The following is a 21,448-nucleotide window of genomic DNA, read 5'->3' on the forward strand; positions in this document are numbered from 1 at the left end:
GTGCAGCAGGAAATATGTAATCCCTTCCAATATCATAACTTCAAGAGAAATAATTATGAAACGCAGTAAAGAAGGGACTGTTGACGATTAACACTCAAATGTGCGCTAGCAATGCCTTGCAGGGCCAAAGACAGAACCGAGGTGCATCAGGAAGCCAGACTATAGCAGATAGACCAGGCAGTACTCTCACCAGGCTGCAAATTTTGTCCAGCACCCAGAAGAGACTTTGTGGACAGACAGAAAGCAGTCAAGTGGGAATCTACCACCGCCTCAGGAAGGTCAAAAACAGTAAGATAGTTCTACTCAAACTGCACACAAGTAGGTGGAGATTTTAGATGTTCTGATAAAGAACCCTGCTGGGTTGTGGATTTTGGGTCAAGAGAGGGCAAATCTAGACAACAGTTCACAGAACAAGATCCTCAAAGCTCAATCCAGGACTACCAGGATGACCTGAGCACAGTCCTTCCTGACCATCTTCAAAACTTAGGAAAGGATTGGTGGAAACTGACAAATACAGTTACAAAATGAACAGCATCCCAGCGCTTAGGCAAGGCAGCACAGCAGAAGGTAGAAGAGAAATTGGTTCTCATTGAAAAGTCACATCTTCTAAAATGATCCTCATCTGATATGTCAAAAGACTAAGTGATAACAGATATCAGGGCGGAACGAGTCTCCCAAGGAACCCAGTGAAAAACATTCTCCGTCAAAGAAGGTGCAACAAGATTCTTGGCAGTAGCAAACAGAACACCAACACACACCTCCATATGTATACACAGCGCCTGCTCCCACTCATTTCTTTCCTTCAGGGCAAACAGGCATGGAGCTTTAAAAAACTATAAACAATGGTGTTTAAATTTTAAGCAATGTAATTAACACCTACAGATGGTGGTGGGAAATCAACCGTTCGATTCTCTACCAGAAAAGGCGTTAAAGAAGGTAAGTAATTTGTTCTGGTAGACCGTTTTAACTACAGATTTCTCACCTTTTGAATAGATACCAAAGCAGTACATCCCAAGAGGTGGGTATGCAGAACGGCTCAAACTAGAAAGTTCTTACAGGACCGATGAGGTGAAATGCCGTTCCCTCCTGATAAGCAATAATGCTTGGGTGGGAAATGGGTGTAAAGATGCCCACTTTCCAGCCTGAAAAATATCCAAAACAGGAACAACCGAAGCGAATGCCATAGTAGCAGCCTTTTCTCCAGCAGAGTGAGCACGTAATACTTCTAGTTAGTTCCTTCCAGCTAACTACCAACAGATCTTGATAAGAACAAATCACCTTTTTTACTGCAGAAAATAAAAAAGAAAGCTGTTCATCTTGATTAAGCTTGTCTTCTCCAAATAAAAACCATACGTTTTTTTTTTTTGGATCAAGTCAATGTAGTTGCTCTTCCAAGGGAGGAGGAAGCTCATAAAAAAACCATGCTAAAGTAATGGATTGTCTTATATGAAAGGGCGCAACTGCTCTCACTCCAAGGACCAAATTATCAGGAAAGAAGGAAGCATAAGGAGGCACCAAAGCCTGAAGTTTACTTGCTCACTAGCAGACATAATGGCTATAAGGAACACCATTTTCAGAGTCAAAAAACATAAATAACTATGCACAGGCTCAAAAGGTGAATATATTAAGTTAGTTAAAACTACATTTAAATACCCAAATTCCCATTGTGGCATTTTAAAAGGAACAGGAGGACATGTATGGATCAACCGCTCTTCCAAAAAACCTATCAGAACAGGTGATTTGAAAAGGGACAACCGATCTGACAAACGTAACAAGGCCCAAAGGGACGCAAAGTAACCTTTGACCATGGGTATCGTAAAACCTTGCTGTGCCAATGACAAACGGAACAAATGAATCACAAAAAAGCAGCTTGTAAGGGTTGGATATGACTGCAGGAACACTACACCACAAAACTTCTTCCAGCATCCATCATAAACAGATGCATGCTAGGCTGCCAGAATCACAACTACATCAGGAGGGAGAGGAGGTCATCAATGGTCGCTGCTCAATCTCCATGCAAGGTGGTGTAAATTGCTCATGTTTGGATGCAAAACATGATCCTGTTGTTGTGACAAAAGATCATACCAAAGAGAAAACCAAAATTGAGGTTCTGGGTACTACACTCTCCTCACCCAGACTGGAGCCACTAGGTATCTAGCTCCCTGACCCTCTTGATCACTCAGGGCACAAAAGGCAGGAGAGGAAATCCATATAGTAGAGTCCCAAAGCCCAAAGTAGGCAAACAGCATCTACTAGTGAGGACTGACTTGGGAATACAAATTAGCAAAATTCTTGACACTGTACGTTCTCTGAAGTCGTGCATAGATCAAGCAGGGGCTCGCACCGTTACTGGAAGATGTCCTGAGCCACCTCAGAGTGGAACTGTCTTTCATGATCCACTAGGCATTACCGGCAGAGTTAGTCTGCTCTGATGTTCATGAAGATCCTGCCTCAAGGGTTTAACAACCATAGATATGCACTGACCGCTCTGCACTTCCAAAGACGTACAGCTTTCAAGCACAATACAACATGGTGGTCGTCTTGTCTAAGTACCTGTACAAACTCCCCCTAATGTTTGGGAGGAAAGAAAGCTTTTAAAGCTAAATGGATCACTCTAAGCCCCAAAAGATTTATGTGAAACTGAGCTTATGCCGGAGACCAGAGTCTTCTGATCTCCATGTCCCCCAGATGACCTTGCAAACCCAGTACCACACATCCATCACGATGTCCGTTCCAGGTGGGGTAGGGAGAGGAGGTCTGCTGCAATTGCAGTGGAGCAGTCATAATTACAAGTCTTTTGCAGTCTCCAACACCTGAATGAAATCTGACAGACTTCACTGGTGTTGAACCCACTGAGACTTCAAATTCCACTGCAGAGTTTACACCTGGCACAGTCGACAAGCCGGATGCAGGAAGCAAAGAACTAGAAGTCTCAAAGATGCTCTCACTGAGAGGCTACAAAACTTTGGGATCATAGCCAGAAATTACTGGACTCATTGACCTACATCTCTGCCTCAAACACCATAACTAGTATAGCTCAAATGAAACAGAGCCTCTGCTAAGGAGTCAGGTGTGACTTCGGCACATTGATCGTAAGACCCAACGATATTAACAGGTCAGCTGTTTCAAGATAATTCACAACTGTTTGAGGTAAGACTACCTTCAACAGCCAGTCGTTGGGGGAATAAGGGAAGACTGGTATTCCAACTTCTGCAGATGGGCTGCAACCACAGCCATCACAGTTGTCAACACCAGGTGCGCACTGGTCAGCCCAAGGGGGTAGGACAAAGCACCAAAAATGTTGCTGACCCTCCAGAAAACGCATGTGAAAATATGTATGCCGCAGATGCTACACTACGATCCAGTCACTTCGATCCAGGGCAGGTAGAACTTAGACCAGTGTGAAATTTTTTTTAACTTGCCCTTTCTGAAAAAAGGTGAGGGGACAAAAAAAAAATTAAAAAAAAAAATATGGGTGGCAATCCCCAGTCCTTTTTCTTAATTAGAAGATACTCAGAGTAACAATCAGTCCCAATTTCTGAAACTCTAACAGTCCCTTTAAGAGAGTCTGAACCTCTTGAAGAATTGACAAGTGGTCCTCTGGTAGAGGTTGTAGTGGTGGCAGGAATGTCCGAAAGGGTAGGGAATAACCTTGTGCCACAATCGAAAGCACCCACTGATCTGTAGATATACTCCTCCATACCGAGGTAATAGGTGATTCAGCCACCCACTGGGCAATCGAGCAGCATCAATGTTAACTTTGGGAGGATTTGAACTTGCTGCACAACCATTGGAGGGATGGAGTGTGGGATGATCATGTTTCTTGAGGTGCTGTGTACAGTTTACCTGCCCCACGACTAACTCCTCTTAAAGCCTGGGTGGTCCACTGTGATTGAAGCATGTACCGCCACGGTCTCTGAAGGTACCTTCTTACTAAACCTTGAAAGGATTGCTGTAGTAACTGACAAGCTGGATGTGCTAAACCTAAAGCGCTGCAAGTAGCCTTGCTCTGCGTAAATCTTGAGGGCTGTTTCTGCTTTCATCAAATAACTTAGATCCATCAAATGCAATGTCCATTAGTGAATGTTGAACATCCATAGAAAAGCCAGTGGGGCAGTCTGCAGGGGAAGTGCACTACCACACTATGCCATAAGAAAACAAGTTACTTACCTGTAACTACAGTATCCAGTATTGGTATCTTTCATAAATTCACATGCTTGAATCATCCCAGTCGTCGAAGTGGGAGTCCCACGGTACAAAAAATAGCAATAAATAATAAATACATTTTTTTTTGCCATAGGCTATAATGGAGCCAGCACTTGCTCATATAGCCTATCCATGTCCTTTTGTGAAAAGACCCAAACCTGCCTGCTGTCCAATCAGGCACCAGCACCCTCTAGAACCTTCTCCAGAGAAGCTCCCTTCCTCAGATTTTCCAGCACAAGAGTGAAAGATTAAAACCTGAGAGGAAATGCGAGCATCAAAGGGGAGGAGGGTGGGTCGCATGTGAATTTATGAAAGGTACCAATACTGGATAACTGTAGTTACAGGTAAGTAACTTGTTTTCTTATCCAGTATTGGATCTTTCATAAATTCACATGCTTGAATCTGAATAGACAGCAGTATGGTTGATAAACATTGTATCCAGCGTGGGTGGAGGGTGCGAGCATGAAGACCCTCTGTCTGAGATAGCAATAATAATAATAATAATAATAAAGTAAACTCATACATATCCATAAATAACTACATAAACCTTACGTATTCACATGGAAACATAATAGAAACTTGGTTATTTGCATCTCCATCCATATGACTATAACTAAGGAAAAAGTCTCACCTTAATGAAAGAGATGGCGTAACACAGCTTGCCCTACTAGAGAGTCTGTTCTTTGTGATGACTCCAGACAATAGTGCTGCGTAAAAGAGTGCGTAGTTTTCCATGTCGCAGCCTGGCAAATTTTTTCAAGGGCAATACCTTGAAACAAAACAGCCGATGTGCAGACTGCTCTTGTGGAGTGGGCTCTCGGACGCCTAGTCAAGGGTTTTCCTGCCTTGGTGTGGCAAAATTGTATTGTTGAAGAAATCCATCGGGCTATAGTGGCCTTGGTTACTCCTGTTCCCCGACGTCCCAGAGAATAAGATACTAGGAGTTGGTCTGATTTTCTGATGTGCTTGGTACTTTGCAGGTAAAATTTTAGGCATTGTTTGATGTCCAAAGAATGGAGAGTTCTCTCTGCTATCGTAGTAGGGTTTGGAAAAAAGGTTTGTAGAATAACTGGTTCATTGAGGTGGAACGAAGATGGAACTTTGGGAATATATTTGAGATTGGTTCGGAGCATAACGAAATCCTCAGAGAAAACTAAAAAGGGTTCTTTAGTAGTGAACGCCTGTATATCACTGACTCTCCTGGTAGAGGTGAGAGCGAGTAAGGTTGACACTTTCCAGGTGATGTACTGGAGTTCAGCCCTATGGATGGGTTCAAAAGGAGCTTTCATGAGTTGGGAGAGAACAATATTAAGATGCCACTCTGGCGGAGGTAAGCGTACCGGAGGAAAGGTGCAGAACAGCAGAACAGCCCTTTCATAAACTGTTTGATGACTCTGGTTGAACCAATAGACGGCATGTTAGCCGATCGTCTGTAAGAGGCTATAGCTGCTAGGTGAATCTGGACTGATGCATAGGAAAGACCAGCTTTGGAAAGGGAGAGCAGGTAAGGAAGAATTTGCTCAGGATTAATTTGAAATGGGTGAAAATTGTTCTGAGAGCACCAAACACAGAATCTCTTCCATTTTAGTTTGTATGTCTTGTTCGTGCTCTCTGCTCATGCTTTAGATAATATGAGCCTACATTCTTGATCGATGTTCATATCTTGGAACTCTCTGTACTCAGGAGCCAAGCATGCAAGTGCAGTGAAGTTGGGTCGGGATGTAAGATGAGACCCTGATTCTTCGTTAGAAGATTGTGGTTGCAAGGGAGACTGACTGGATTGGCTACAGACCGGAGGAGGAGCTCCGTGTACCAGTACTGCCTCTGCCACTTGGGGGCTATGAGAATGATCTTGCAGCACTCGGTCTTCATTTTCCTGAGGAGCCTGGGAATCAGTGGAATGGGGGGAAAAGGGTATGCAAAGATCCCGGACCATCTGATCAAAAGAGCATTTCCCCACGACCCCGGGAGTGGGTATCGACTGGCGTAAAACTGGCATTTGGCGTTCAGATTGGTGGCGAACAAGTCTAGGATCGGCCGACCCCATCGTTGGAAAATGTCCTCGAGTATGGTCTGGTTGAGTTCCCACTCATGACAGTGGTCGTCTGTCCTGCTGAGAGAGTCCGCTAGAGTATTGTTGACCCCCGCCAGGTGCTCTGCCCTGAGGCGGACGTTGTTCAGTGTGAGCCAGTTCCAGAGAGACTGAGCTTCTCTTGAGAGGGATCTTGTTCCTCCCTGCTTGTTGATGTAGAACATGCTTGTTGTGTTGTCTGTTCTGACTAACACTGATGATCCTGCGATGCGCGGCAGAAAAGCTTTGAGCGTAAGATGAATCGCTTTCAGCTCTAACAGATTTATGTGCATCTCTTTTTGGAGCTTGGACCATCTGCCTTGAATGTGCATGTCCTGTAAGTGGCCTCCCCATCCTTCCAAGGAGGCGTCCGTGGTGATAACGAAATCTGCTATTGGTGCCAGAAAAGTTAGACTGTGGGAGAGGTGGTTGATGTGAGACCACCATTCTAACGCCTGCCGAATCTTTCGTGTGATAGTTATTAAATCGTCGAAGGATCCTTGTGACTGGGTCCATTGAAGTTGTACTAGTTCTTGCAGCGGCCTCATTTTGAGTCTTGCCAGCGGTACTAGGACTATGGCTGAGGAAATCATGCCCAGAAGTGATTTGAATAGTCGTACTGAAACTAACTTTCTTGCGGAGATTGTGACAGCCAATTGGCTCAGCTTCTGCTGCCTTGCTAGGGTAAGATATGCCTTGTTTTGGATAGTGTCTAATTCTGCTCCCAAGAAAACTCTCCTGCGTGCGGGAAACACAACTGACTTCTGTAGGTTCACTGTTAGACCCAAACTGTTGAATAGTTTTAGGCAGGCGTCTGTGGCTTTTGAGGCTAGTAGAGATGACGGAGCTTTTATGAGCCAGTCGTCCAGGTAAGGGAACACCTGGAAACCCTTGCTTCTGAGGGAGGCTGCGACTGGGGCAAGGCATTTCGTGAAGATTCTCGGAGCTGATCTGAGGCCAAATGGTAGGACTCTGAATTGATAATGGGCACCGGCTACTATAAAACGGAGATATTTGCGATGTTTTTGGTGTATTGGAACATGGAAGTAGGTGTCCTGGAGATCTAAAGTGGTCATAAAATCTCCAGGATTCAAGAGGTGCAAAATATCGGACAGTGTGATCATCCTGAAGGATTGTTTCCGAAGGAACTTGTTGAGTTTCCTGAGGTCTAGTATAGGACGCCACTCTCCTGACTTCTTCCTTATGAGGAAAAACCGGGAGTAGAATCCGAGACCCCGTTGTTGCAGAGGAACTGTCTCTATAGCCCCTTTGGCCAGAAGGCTGAAGACTTCCGCTTGAAGCAGACGAAGGTGGAGAGAGCTGCCCGATGTTGGTGGGTGAGGCGGTGGCTTTTGTGTGAATTCCAGGGTATGACCTCTTGTCACTATATCCAGCACCCATTTGTCTGATGTTATATTCTTCCACTCTTGGATGAAGTTGGAAATGTTTGCTCCTATTTGCTGATGTTGCGGGCATTGGGGGAGCATAGCCGGTGCCTGTAGAAGATCATTGTTTTCTGGGTTGATCTCTGGATTGCGAACCTTGTCTTCGTTTACCTCCTTGTCTGGTATAGGAGGCAGTCGATGATTGCCTGTACTGCTGGTGGTATGAAGGCCTGTACTGGGATTGATGGTATTGTCTATGGAAGGAACCTCGAAATGATGTGAAACCTCTTCCTCTAGCCCCTCGAAAGGGCTGCTTCCGGTACTGCAGGGTACCCAGGGACTTGGCAGTGTCTGTGTCCGTCTTAATGGCTTGAAGTGCGTCATCCAAATGTTTGCCAAACAAATATTTACCATCGTAAGTCATGTCTAGAATTCGGGACTGCACTTCTGGTCTAAAAGATGTGGCCTTAAGCCAACCTTGTCGTCGTAAGACAGCAGCACCCGCTAGTTGGCGGAAACCAGTCGAGGCTACGTCCAGAGCGCAGTCAATCTCTTCCGACGCATGCTCCCCTTCCTGTAGGATCTTTCGTGCCTCTTGTTTGTTTTCCGGGATGAGGTCCAGGAAAGGTTGCATGTCAGACCACATTTGGCGGTCATATCGGCCTAAAATTGCTAATGAATTTGCTGCCCTGACAGTGATTGCAGACATGGAGGAGAATCTCTTGCCTATATTATCCAGTCTGCGACCTTCCTTGTCTGGAGGAGTGGAGATAGGCGTTGATGGATTTTTGGAGCGTCTTTGAGCAGCCTGTGAGATGACAGAGTCAGGATTTGGATGGCCAGTAAGGCATGCCGGAGAATCTTGGGTTGCCTTGTATTTTTTTATCCAGTTTTTGTGGAACTGGAGGAACCGTAGCCAGATTCCGCATAATTTTTGTGCCCTCACTCCATATGTAATCAATAATCGGAATGGACCGTACCGACTTCCGTGATTGCTCCTTGAAATCATGTAGGAAACATTCCGATTGGGAGACAGATGTTGGGAGGTGGAAACGTACTGCGGCTCTGTCCATAAGATTATGGAAACCACCTATGTCTTCGGGCAGAGAATCATAGGGGCGAGGAGGTGGTGGAGAAGGAGTGGGGGCCAAGTAATCATCCCATTCCTCTGTAGGATGTTGTGGAGTGGAAATTTCTCCTTCTTGTTCTTCTTCCCCTGAAGTGGAACCTTCATCTCTGGGGGGTACAGCTAACACAGAGTGTGATGTTGATCTTGGGGTAGCTGGAGGAGGAGGAGCATTAACTAGCGTCACCGTAGAGACCGGCGCCGGTGGTTGATCTTCCGCTGGGAACCTTCTCCTATAATCCTGAAGCATGGATTGCAAATCCTGGATTAAGGAGGAAGGCATTTGCACGGTATCTCTGTGCTGAGGCTCTCGTGTTTGGTAGTATTGCTCCTGATGAGTAGTATGGTTGATACTGTTCATACTCATCCTCTTCATCATCTTGGTATTTGACATGGAGCTGCGAGGGGCTATGCGTATCTCCAAAAGGACCTTCGTCCGATTCCTCACAGTCCAGAAGATGATTGGGTAGTAAAGCCGACACCTTGTTTGGAGATGTGTCGGTTGGATAAATGTCCTGTGCAGGTAGATTTCTGATGCTGACCATGGCTCGGAGATCTGGAGACCTGGAAGAGGTAGGAGTGGCCTCAACCTGTCTACTAGGCACCACTGCTGTCGATGGCGTGAAAGTTGATGCAGCCGTGGATGGTACAGATTTTTCAGTCGACGGTTGTCTCGTCGACAGTAGTGTCGCCGATGGTAGTGTCACCGACGATGGCGAAAGCGCCGATGAGAAAGGCGTTGCTGAAGTTATAGTCGACGGGGCAGTCGTCGACGGTGCCGATGGAGTCTTGAGAGAGCGGATAGGATCCCTTACCGTCGATGTTAAGGTCGTAGACGCTGACGACGGTCTCGTCGACGATGAAGTGGAGACGGTAGATACCGTCGTCACGGTTGACGGTGTTGTCGTCGATTTAATTTTTAGAGTCATTTTTCCAGAAGTGGAAGGCTCTGAAGAAGGAGATAGATGGTAGGACTCCTTCCTTTGAAGAGGAGAGGAAGGCTCAGAGGAGACTGAAGTCTGTAAGCCCTTCCCATGATGAGATTTCTGCCTCTTCCTGGATTTTTCTATGTGGCCTAGGTCCTCAGATCTGGACCTTTTATGTGGCCTCTCTGACCCACTCTCCTCACCTGAAGTACAGGATTTGGCCTGTAACCATGTCAGGAGCCTGCCCTCCCGGTCTCTGAGGGTCTTTGTGGAGAAGGTGCGACATATTTTGCAGTCCTTAACCTCATGTTGTGGGTAGAGACAGTACAAACAGTCTTTATGTGGGTCACATGGAGCCTTTTCTTCCGACAGGTCTTGCAAGGGCGGAAAAGGCCTTTTCTAGAAGAATCTGACATAATTCCAACTCTTTTGAGAGAAAATTTCTAAAGTAGAAGAAAAGACTGAGCAGAGCTCAGGGAGACTCCCTTCAGACGACGTGCGGTAGAAAATCTGGAGGAAGGGAGCTTCTCTGGGGAAGGTTCTAGAGGGTGCTGGTGCCTGATTGGACAGCAGGCAGGTTTGGGTCTTTTCACAAAAGGACATGGATAGGCTATATGAGCAAGTGCTGGCTCCATTATAACCTATGGCAAAAAAAAATGTATTTATTATTTATTGCTATTTTATGTACCGTGGGACTCCCACTTCGACGACGGTGAGGATTCAAGCATGTGAATTTATGAAAGATCCAATACTGGATAATGGTCCACTCTACACCAATACACTGCATGCCACTCCGCATATCCTATGCTACATCACTATACCTCAAAACACAGCACTCTGCTCTGCATCACTTAGTATATTTTGAGCCACCACCCCCTAGCATCACAGTAGATGTATGAAGAAGCATTTTCCATACCAGTCTGGCATCTGAAGTATTGCCAAAAGGTAAGGAATGCGCAGGTAGAAGGATCCATCAGATGAGCTACATCTTCACCAAGTTTCTGCACCACATCAGCATCAAGTAATCCGTACTCAAAGAAAGGATTAGTGACATGTAATCAAAGTTACCTGATGAAAATCTTTGCCGCTGCTTTTACCATCGCCACTGAAGTCCACATGTGAGAATAGACAGCGTAGTAAATGCCTGTCTGCCTCAGGGCCGTGCTGTGTAACAATCTGATAGGAAGCAAAAACACAGAAGGAGAGAATATACAATTAAGCGGTTATAGCAGCATATAAATTTTGCACTTCAGAGCAAAATCAAGTTCTCATGAAGTAAACACTTTTAAAAATGTTTACCTGTGATGCTAAACAGAAAGCAAAGTTCCTGTGTTGTCAAAGGAAGCTAATAGTGTGTGCCACAATTAAAGTCTGTTGGAATCCACAAGGCAGGGAAACCCCCGAACAGGTGTAACTCTTACCAGCCCATCTCTCTCCTCAACGTGGAGATAAAAATCATAACCAAACTGCTAGCCAACCCAATTCTTCAAGTGATTGTCTCCCTTGTAAATCTGGACCAATCCGGTTTCATGCCAACTAGGGAGGCCAGACTCAACCTCCATAGTCAATTTTGGGTATTACCTGGAATGAAAGACGCAACAGTGTCCACAATAGCGTTGTCCATGGACGTCTCAATGGCCTTCAACACCCTGGAGTGGAACTACATGTCTGGTGTGTTGAAGAGGCTGGGATTTGGAACCAAACTCTTAGGCTGGATACACCTCCTGTATAGCAACCCTATGGTTCAAATCTAGGTGAATGGGACATTGTCCCACAGATTTATCTCACGCATGGGGATAAGGAAGGGCAAATGGGAAACCGAGGTGAGAGAATTTGCAGAGGGTGAATGAAAGAAGCCACTGGTACCTTAAGGGAGGTTGCAATCAAAACAGGATTTTTCCTAATCCAACTACGCATTCTACATTCCAACTATTCCCACACGTCCATACATGCCATGGGTAGAAGCCCCACTAAAAGCTGCCTCCAGGGATGTGGGGAGCAGGGCACATGCCTACATACATTGTGGTCCTGTTCAAAAATAGGATCTTATTAGTTGGCACTACAGGGACTCGAGAGGTCCTGGGTGCAGCGGTCCCGGCACAACCAAATGCAGCATCCTAAACACATTTTCAGGGAAGGGGGTTATTTGGGGATATAACCTGTGGGGAGACTGATCGAAAGCTGATCTTGGGAATAATGAGAATTTTAAATGCATAGCTTTGGATTATTCAGTGCCCTGGATGACTTAGTTTTATTTATTCTTCATTCAATGATCTAGTGGCACAAGGCCCTATATCGGCCACATGATAGTACTGTTCTGCCTTGTTAGATCGGGCATAGTGTAAGAAAGTATCCTTTTGGCATGGTTACCCCCCCACTTTTTGCCTGCCATCAGTGTGCTTAGACTGTTTTTGCTGGGATCCTGCTAACCAGGACCCCAGTGATTGTGCTCTTGCTACTTCCAAATTAGTTTACCTTGGAATTTTGTGCACTCCACAATTGGTGTCCCCTTATAAGCACCTAGTATATGGTACCCAGGGTATTGGGAAACCAGCGGTACCCCCCCCCCAAGGGCTGCAGCATAAGTCATGCCACCCATGGGAGCCCATGCAAATTAGGTCTGCAGCCCGGCCATTGCAGCCTGTGTGAAAAGGTGTATGCACCCTGTCACCACAGGTCACCGTAAGTCACCCTTATGGTTGGCCCTTCAAGCCCAGATGGCAGGGTGCAGGTCCCTGTGTATGAGGGCGCCCCTGTAGGAACAGGGGTGCCCCTACAAACTCAAGTTCCATTGTACTGGACTTTGTAAGTGCAAGGCAGCCATTTTACCCATGTACTGGACACAGGTGTCTAAATACATAATGGTAATCCCGAACCTGGGCATGTTTGGTATCAAACATATCGGAATCATATCCCAATACTGTTGCCAGATTGGTTGTATGGTTCCATGCACTGTGGGGGCTCCTTAGAGGACCTCCCTAGCCCCTCCCCAATATGGTTCCTATCAGTCTTCTAGGGTTTTGCAGGCAACCCGTGCTGCTGTAGCCCAACTGACAGGTTTCTGCCCTCCTGCTGTTTGGCCAGCTCAAGCAGGGGAAGGCAGAGCAAAGGATTTCCTGTGGGAGAGGGAGAAAACACCTTCCCCCTTAGAAACAAGATGCTCCAAGGCTTGAGAGGGGTAGCCCCCCGAAGCCACTGGTTTGCTTTTAAGGGCACATTTGGTGCCCTCCTTGCATAAACCACTTTACATCAGCCCAGGGACCCCCAGTCCCTGCTCTGGAGTGAACCAGGACAAAAAGAAAGGGGAGTGACCACTCCCCTGTCCCTCACCACCCAAGAGTGGTGCTCAGAGCTCTTCCAGGTGGCCACTCAATTCTGCCATTTTGAAAGTAAGATGTGCAGAGGTTGCTGGGAGCATCCGAGTGGCCGGTCAGGCAGGTCACGTCAGTCACCCCCTCCGATAGTGGTCACCGTGCAGTGTGATCAAATCCCCTTGTAGGGCTAATTAGGGACTCCCTTGCGGGTGGGTCCCCAGATTCGGCATGCAAGTCTCCACTAGGGCAAGTCTCCACTAGGACACCTCTTAATCATCTACTTCTGCTACTGGCCACCAAAAACCGCAACTGGACACTTCAGGAGCCAACAAGACCAACTCCTGAGACAACCTTGCCTTCCAACATGGTTTCCTAACTTGTTCCAGCAACTGCAACATTTCCCCGACTGTGCATCCACTGGGGTCAGCAAGACTTCAGCTGCACTAGGAAGCAACAAGGGATCCCTTGGACTGAAGAAGTCACTCCCCTGCATTTGCAGGCAACTACAGCAACATCCAGCTGCATGGATCTGCTCTCATCTGGAACTGCGTGGATCCTTCATCATAGGTGGTGGTCTGGAGTGGTCCCCTGGGTTCTTTCTGCCACCTGTCCATCTTGGAAGACGGTGAGCCCTTGCCTCTCCTTGCGGGACAGTACTCCTGTACACCACAATACTTCAAGCAACCAAGGCTTGTTGGTTCCTGCTCTAAGGAATCTTTAGGCTCCAAGTAGCCCCGGCCTCCAGCACCTCACCCTTCCAAGGGCAGTCTCCTCTCCACTGCTCCGGCGACATGGGACTCTTTTCCAGGTGTGCTGACATACCTCACTGCAACTTTCTCTGCCTGCTGCCAGTGGGTTGCCTGTGGGGGCTGAGACTGCTTCTGCTGGCTCTCCAGACTACTGACGGTCAGCCTGGACTCCCCTTCAAGCGTTGAATCCCCTGGTCCTCTTTGGCCTTGTAACTCAGCTTCTGCCTCTTTTTGCATTTGCCAAGGCTTTTTGGTGGTTCTCCCGACCACTAAATGACTGCAACCCAACCTGAGACCAACGTGGGACATCTGCATGGCTCCAAGAACTTTTCTGCAGCCCCTGGACTCCACAGCTGTTCATCTCTCCTCGTCAATCCAAATCTTCATCCACAGAAGGGTGGGTAGCGGCTCCTGCCCCAACCAGACACTATTGTGGACTCAACTCTGTCCCCTTCTTTTGCAGCTCCTCCTCTTCCTAAATCCACCTTTGGATTCCGCTGGTCTGGTCCTGTTCTTGCACCATCTTTTTTTTTTTTTTTCAAATCCACTTGTTAGTCCTTGAGGAAACCAGGTTCTCACCCCTCTGTTCTCCTGTTTTTTTTTTTTTCCCGGGGGGGGGTGGGATAAATTGAAGCTGTACAAAAAAAAAAAAAAAAATCCCCAAAGTCATTTTCAGTTGTCAAGGTTCTCTACTGAACATCTCATTTACATCTGTGATTTTAGAGCCAGGTACCAGCCATAACTTTAACCACAAGGGTTAGAGCCAATTTCCAACAGTGGCAGAATCGGGATGACTGGCTAAAAGAACAGTGCTAACGCAAATGCACCAAAAATGTCCTTGCAGTACCTCTATTCTGCCTAGGTTAGAGAAATTCATTCTGAATCTTTTTCTGGAAAGATACTATATAAAAGGTAGTCATGGCTCCTGGGCATGCACCTACTGTGGAAGTCTCAACACAGGCTAAAATGAGCTGCGCACTGTGCTGGTCGGCACATTATAAGGTGGACTATTCCTCTTCTCACTGGATCGTACAGCTTAAAAGGCTACCACAACAGGGTCCCCTTTAGTATTTAAGCTTTCCGCTAAACCATTAATTGATTAAAGTAAGCAGGACTCTTTGCCTGGCTAAGTATGTTGGTGCAGTATATACATATAGATGGTAAATGTCACTTACCCAGTGTAAGTCTGTTCGTGGCATGATACGTTGCAGATTCACATGCTGTGCACATCCCGCCATCTAGTGTTGGGCTCGGAGTGTTACAAGTTGTTTTTCTTCGAAGAAGTCTTTGAGTCACGAGATCGAGGGACTCCTCCCCTTTCGGCTCCATTGCGCATGGGCGTCGACTCCATCTTAGATTGTTTTCCCCGCAGAGGGTGAGGTAGGAGTTGTGTATTATAGTAATAGTGCCAATGCAATGGAGTAAAAATGTATGTACATAATGTGGTTTAAGGAGATCTATTTACAAATATTCAAGATCAACTTCAAACGGCTACAGGCTACCGGGGAGGTGGGTGGGCGCATGTGAATCTGCAGCATATCATGCCACGAACAGATGTACACTGGGTAAGTGACATTTTCCGTTCGATGGCATGTGTAGCTGCAGATACACATGCTTTGCATAGACTATTAAACAGTTATCTCCCAAAAAGCGGTGGCTCAGCCTGTAGGAGTTGTTTGAAATAAAGTACGTAGTGCTGCTTGTCCTACTGTGGCTTGTTGTGTTAACACATCCACACAGTAATGATTGGTGAACGTATGAGGCGTAGACCATGTGGCAGCCTTACATATTTCAGTCATTGGAATGTTTCTTAGAAAGGTCATGGTAGCACCTTTCTTTCTAGTGGAGTGTGCCTTTGGTGTGATGGGCAGTTCTCTTTTTGCTTTGAGATAACAGGTTTGAATACATTTAACTACCCATCTGGCAATGCCTTGTTTGGATATTATATTCCCTGTATGAGGATTTTGGAAAGCAACAAATAGTTGTTTTGTTTTTCGAATATGTTTTGTTCTGTCAATGTAGTACATTAATGCTCTTTTGATGTCTAATGTATCTAGTGCTCTTTCAGCTACAGAATCTGGTTCTGGAAAGAACACGGATAGTTCTACTGTTTGATTTAAGTGGAACGGTGATAGGACTTCTGGTAAGAACTTAGGATTTGTTCGTAAGACTATTTTATGCTTGTGTATCTGAATAAAGGGTTCTTGTATGGTAAATGCCTGTATTTCACTTACTCTTCTTAGAGATGTGATGGCAATTAGAAATGCCACTTTCCATGTTAAATATTGTATCTCACATGAGTGCATGGGTTCAAACGGTGGACCCATGAGTCGTGTTAAGATAATGTTGAGGTTCCACGAAGGAACTGGTGTTGTTCTTGGTGGGATAATTCTTTTTAGGCCCTCCATAAAAGCCTTTATGACTGGGATCCTAAATAGTGAAGTTGAGTGCATTATTTGCAGATAAGCTGAAATTGCGGTGAGATGTATTTTAATGGATGAAAAAGCTAGCTTTGACTTTTGTAAGTGCAGTAGGTAGCTGACGATGTCTTTAGCAGATGCATGTAAGGGTTGAATTTGTTTATTATGGCAGTAATACACAAATCGTTTCCACTTATTTGCATAGCAGTGTCTTGTGGTTTTGTTTTCTGGCTTGTTTTATGACCTCCATAGATTCCTGTGTAAGGTCTAGATGTCCGAATTCTAAGACTTCAGGAGCCAAATTGCTAGATTCAGCGATGCTGGATTTGGGTGTCTGATCTGTTGTTTGTGTTGAGTTAACAGATCTGGTCTGTTTGGTAGTTGGACATGAGGCACTACTGAGAGGTCTAGTAGTGTTGTGTACCAAGGTTGTCTTGCCCAAGTTGGTGCTATGAGTTTGAGTTTGTTTGGACTCAATTTGTTTACTAGATATGGAAGGAGTGGGAGAGGGGGAAAAGCGTATGCAAATATCCCTGACCAACTCATCCATAACGCATTGCCCTGAGACTGATCTTGTGGGTACCTGGATGCGAAGTTTTGGCATTTTGCGTTTTCTTTTGTTGCAAATAGGTCTATTTGTGGTGTTCCCCATCTTTGGAAGTGTTTAGTATTTGGGGTTGAATCTCCCATTCGTGGATCTGTTGGTGATCCCGAGAAACATTGTCTGCTAGCTGGTTTTGAATTCCTGGAATGAATTGCGCTATTAGGCGAATGTGGTTGTGAATCGCCCAATGCCATATTTTCTGTGCCAGGAGACACAACTGTGTTGAGTGTGTTCCTCCCTGTTTGTTCAGATAATACATCGTTGTCATTTTGTCCGTTTTGACAAGAATGTGTTTGTGGATTATTATAGGTTGAAATGCTTTTAGCGCTAGAAATACTGCCAGTAAGTCTAAGTGATTTATGTGAAACTGTCTCTGTTGAGTGTCCCATTGTCCCTGGATGCTGTGTTGGTTGCGGTGTGCTCCCCACCCTATCATGGAGGCATCCGTTGTTATTACGTATTGAGGCACTGGGTCTTGAAAAGGCCACCCTTTGTTTAAATTTATAGTGTTCCACCATTGAAGCGAGAAGTGTTTGGCGGTCTATCAACACTAGATCTTGAAGTTGACCCTGTGCCTGTGACCATTGTGATGCTAGGCACTGTTGTAAGGGCCGCATGTGCAATCTTGTGTTTGGGACAATGGCTATGCATGAGGACATCATGCCTAGTAGTTTCCTCACTGTCTTGACTTGTATCTTTTGGTTTGGGTGCATGGCCTGTATTACATTGTGAAATGCCTGTACCCTTTGTGGACTTGGAGTGGCAATCCCTTCTTTTGTGTTGATTGTCGCTCTTAAGTATTGTTGTATTTGACACGGCTGAAGGTGTGACTTTTTGTAGTTGAGTGAGAAACCTAATTTGTGAAGGGTTTCTATGACATACTTTGTGTGATGTGAGCACCATTCCTGCGTGTTGGTTTTTATTAACCAATCACCTAGGTAGGGGAACACATGTATTTGCTGTCTTCTGATATGAGCAGCCACTACTGCTAGGCATTTTGTAAAAACTCTTGGCGCAGTTGTTATCCCAAATGGCAACACTTTGAATTGGTACTGTACCCCTTGGAATACAAACCTTAAGTACTTTCTGTGTGACGGATGTATCGGTATATGGAAGTATGCATCCTTTAGGTCTAGTGTGGTCATGTAGTCTTGTTGTTTGAGTAATGGGATTACGTCCTGCAGTGTCACCATGTGAAAGTGATCTGATTTGATGTAGATATTTAATGTTCTGAGATCTAATATAGGTCTTAGAGTTTTGTCTTTTTTGGGTATGAGAAAGTACAGTGTGTAAACTCCTCTTCCTCTCTGATGAATTGGTACCAACTCTATTGCATCTTTTTGCAACAACGCTTGGACTTCTAGTTGTAGAAGATCTATGTGTTCTTTTGACATGGTGTGTGTTTTCGGTGGGACATTTGTAGGGAATTCTAGAAATTCTATGCAATAACCATGCTGGATAATGGCTAGGACCCACATGTCTGTTATTTCCTCCCAGTTTTTTTGTAGAACTTGGTTAGTCTCCCCCCCACTGGTGTTATGTGTTGGGGATTTGCGACATCGAAGTCACTGTTTATTTTGAGGAGTTTTGGGACTTTGGAACTTCCCTCTACTCTTTGGGAACCGTCCCCCTCTATATTGTCCCTGAAAAGTTCCCCACTGGTATTGACTCTGATAAGTGGGCCTTGTTTGTGAGGTTGTGGGCCTTGTTTGTGAGGTTGTGGGTTCAGTGCTTTGTCCTCGAAACCCCCCTCGAAACTGATTTTTTAAACGTGCCTCTGCTCTGTGGGGAGTAGTGCGCCCATGGCTTTGGCCGTATCAGGCTCTTTAAGTTTCTCAATAGCACTGTCCACCTCCGGCCCAAACAACTGTACATTAAATGGCATATTCAGCACGGCTTGTTTTATTTCCGGCTTGAATCCAGATGTACGCAGCCCCATGCAGGTCTCTGTATTGTCACTGCTGTATTTACAGTCCTAGCAGCTGTGTCTGCTGCATCCATTGCGGACCGTATCTGATTGTTCGAGATACTCTGTCCTTCCTCCACCACTTGTTGTGCTCTTTTTTTGGAACTCCTTGGGCAAATGTTCTATAAAATGTTACATTTCGTCCCAATGAGCCCTGTCATATCTCGCCAACAAGGCCTGCGAGTTGGCAATGCGCCACTGGTTGGCTGCTTGTGCCGCCACTCTTTTCCCAGCCGCGAACTTACGACTCTTTGTCTGGAAGTGGTGCATCTCCTGAGGTGTGTGAGTTCGCCCTCTTGCGTGCTGCACCTACTACCACTGAGTCTGGTGTTAACTGTTGTGTGATGTACACAGGGTCTTTGGTGGCGGTTTATATTTTTTCTCCACCCTTGGAGTTATGGCCCTTCCTTTGACAGGCTCCTCAAACACTTGTTTGGAGTGTTTTAGCATTCCAAGTAGCATGGGGAGGCTCTGGTACTGGCTATGTGTGGACGACAGTGTGTTAAATAGAAAGTCGTCTTCAATTGGCTCTGCATGCAGGCCGACATTAATAAACACCGCTGCTCGACACCACCTGTGTCTAGGCAGTAGAGTCCTCGGGTGGTGGCGGTCTAGCTGGATAACACTCGGGACTGTTATCTGACACTGGTGCATCATAAAGATCCCACGCGTCTGGATCATCCCGACTCATCACTGTATGAGTTGGGGACTGCATCATTGGTGGAGTGGCTACCGGTGATGGTTGTGGTGAGCGTTGTGGAGATGGTGGTGGGGTAACTTGTCTTGCCACCTTTGCCTGTGGCTGCTTGTCTTTCTCTTGGAAGGCAAGTTTCTGTTTCATTCGTATTGGAGGGAGAGTACTGATCTTCCCTGTCTCCTTTTGAATGTGGAGCCTTCTTTGTGTGTAATCTGGCTCCATGGTCTCTAGCTCCTGTCCAAATCTATGTGTTTGCATTTGTGAGGACAGGCCTTGTTCCTCTGTGTAGGAACTTGTTTTCGGTTCAGAGGCCACATGTTTAGGTACCGAAAACTTTTCGGCTGCTTTTTTCAGTTCCGACAACACTTTTTTTCTCTTCGGCGTAGTGATCTCTCGGTGCCGACTTGCTTCGGTGCCGCTCTCTCGGTGCCGAGATTGCTCTGTCCTGGTGTCTCGTCTGCTCTGTGCCAGTATCTCGACCGTAGTCAGATGACTTCGACACATGCATGCCCTTTTTCGGTGCCGATGCTCGGTCACCTATTTTTCGGGTTAAGCCATGGCCTGCTGGCGGTGGCGTCCCCTGGGCTTTTGTGATCTTTGCGTGAGTTTTGTGTATCGACGTCTTACTCACAGTTTTCAGCGTCTGTTCAGGATCGACCTCTTCAGAGTCCGAATCCTCAATGGAGAAGGCTTCCTCTTCTTCCTCCATGTGTTTTTGTCCTGTCAGCACCGACGCCATATGTAGTCTTCTTGCTCTTCGGTCCCTTAAGGTCTTTCTGGACCGAAACGCTCGACAGGCCTCACCGGTATCCTCCCTCCTTGTGTTCTGGAGACAAACACAAATTACAGACCAGATGCTGATCTGTATAAGGATACTTGTTGTGACATTTGGGGCAGAAGCGGAATGGGGTCCGTTCCATTAGCCTTGAAGACGCATGTGGTCGGGCCGACCAGGCCCCGCCGGGGAATCGAAAACACCGAAGGGCCACCGGAGCTCTTCAAAATTCGGTCTCGATCTGTTGTAACTAACCCGATACCGAACGTAAACAATACCGTCTAAATTTCCGAGATTTTCACTAACTTTCCGAACCGAAACGTGGAGCGAAAAGGAACACGTCCAAACCCGAAGGCGGAAAGAAAACAATCTAAGATGGAGTCGACGCCCATGCACAATGGAGCCGAAAGGGGAGGAGTCCCTCGATCTCGTGACTCGCAAAGACTTCTTCGAAGAAAAACAACTTGTAACACTCCAACCCCAACACTAGATGGCGGGATGTGCAAAGCATGTGTATCTGCAGCTACACATGCCATCGAACATACATGTATAAATGGAAAATGTCACTTACCCAGTGTACATCTGTTCGTGGCATTAGTCGCTGCAGATTCACATGCTGTGCACATCCCGCCATCTAGTGTTGGGTTCGGAGTGTTACAAGTTGTTTTTCTTCGAAGAAGTCTTTGAGTCACAAGATCGAGGGACTCCTCCCCTTTCGGCTCCATTGAGCATGGGCGTCGACTCCATCTTAAATTGTTTTCCCCGCAGAGGGCGAGGTAGGAGTTGTGTATTATAGTAATAGTGCCCATGCAATGGAGTAAAACTGTATGTACATAATGTGGTTTAAAGTGATATATTTACAAATTCTAAACGGCTACAGGCTCCCGGGGAGGCGGGTGGGCGCATGTGAATCTGCAGCGTCTCATGCCACGAACAGATGTACACTGGGTAAGTGACATTTTCCGTTCGATGGCATGTGTAGCTGCAGATACACATGCTGTGCATAGACTAGTAAGCAGTTATCTCCCCAAAAGCGGTGGTTCAGCCTGTAGGAGTTGAAGTTGTTTGAATTAAAGTTCGTAGTACTGCTTGTCCTACTGTGGCTTGTTGTGTTGTTAACACATCTACGCAGTAATGTTTGGTAAACGTATGAGGCGTAGACCATGTGGCTGCCTTACATATTTCAGTCATTGGAATGTTTCCTAGAAA

General features: G+C 46.1%; 1 protein-coding gene across 1 annotated transcript in view; it reads right to left on the minus strand.

Moving 5' to 3' along the window:
* CNOT1 (CCR4-NOT transcription complex subunit 1) overlaps positions 1-21,448 on the minus strand; it is a 1,177,977-nt gene that overhangs the window by 1,094,318 nt on the left and 62,211 nt on the right. The window contains exon 3 of the mRNA XM_069215998.1: positions 10,783-10,890. Within this exon, the coding sequence (XP_069072099.1) occupies positions 10,783-10,890 (108 nt within the window). The remainder of the gene's footprint in view (positions 1-10,782; positions 10,891-21,448) is intronic.

The sequence above is a fragment of the Pleurodeles waltl genome, chromosome 12 (genome assembly GCF_031143425.1).
Source record: "Pleurodeles waltl isolate 20211129_DDA chromosome 12, aPleWal1.hap1.20221129, whole genome shotgun sequence".
NCBI lineage: Eukaryota > Metazoa > Chordata > Amphibia > Caudata > Salamandridae > Pleurodeles > Pleurodeles waltl.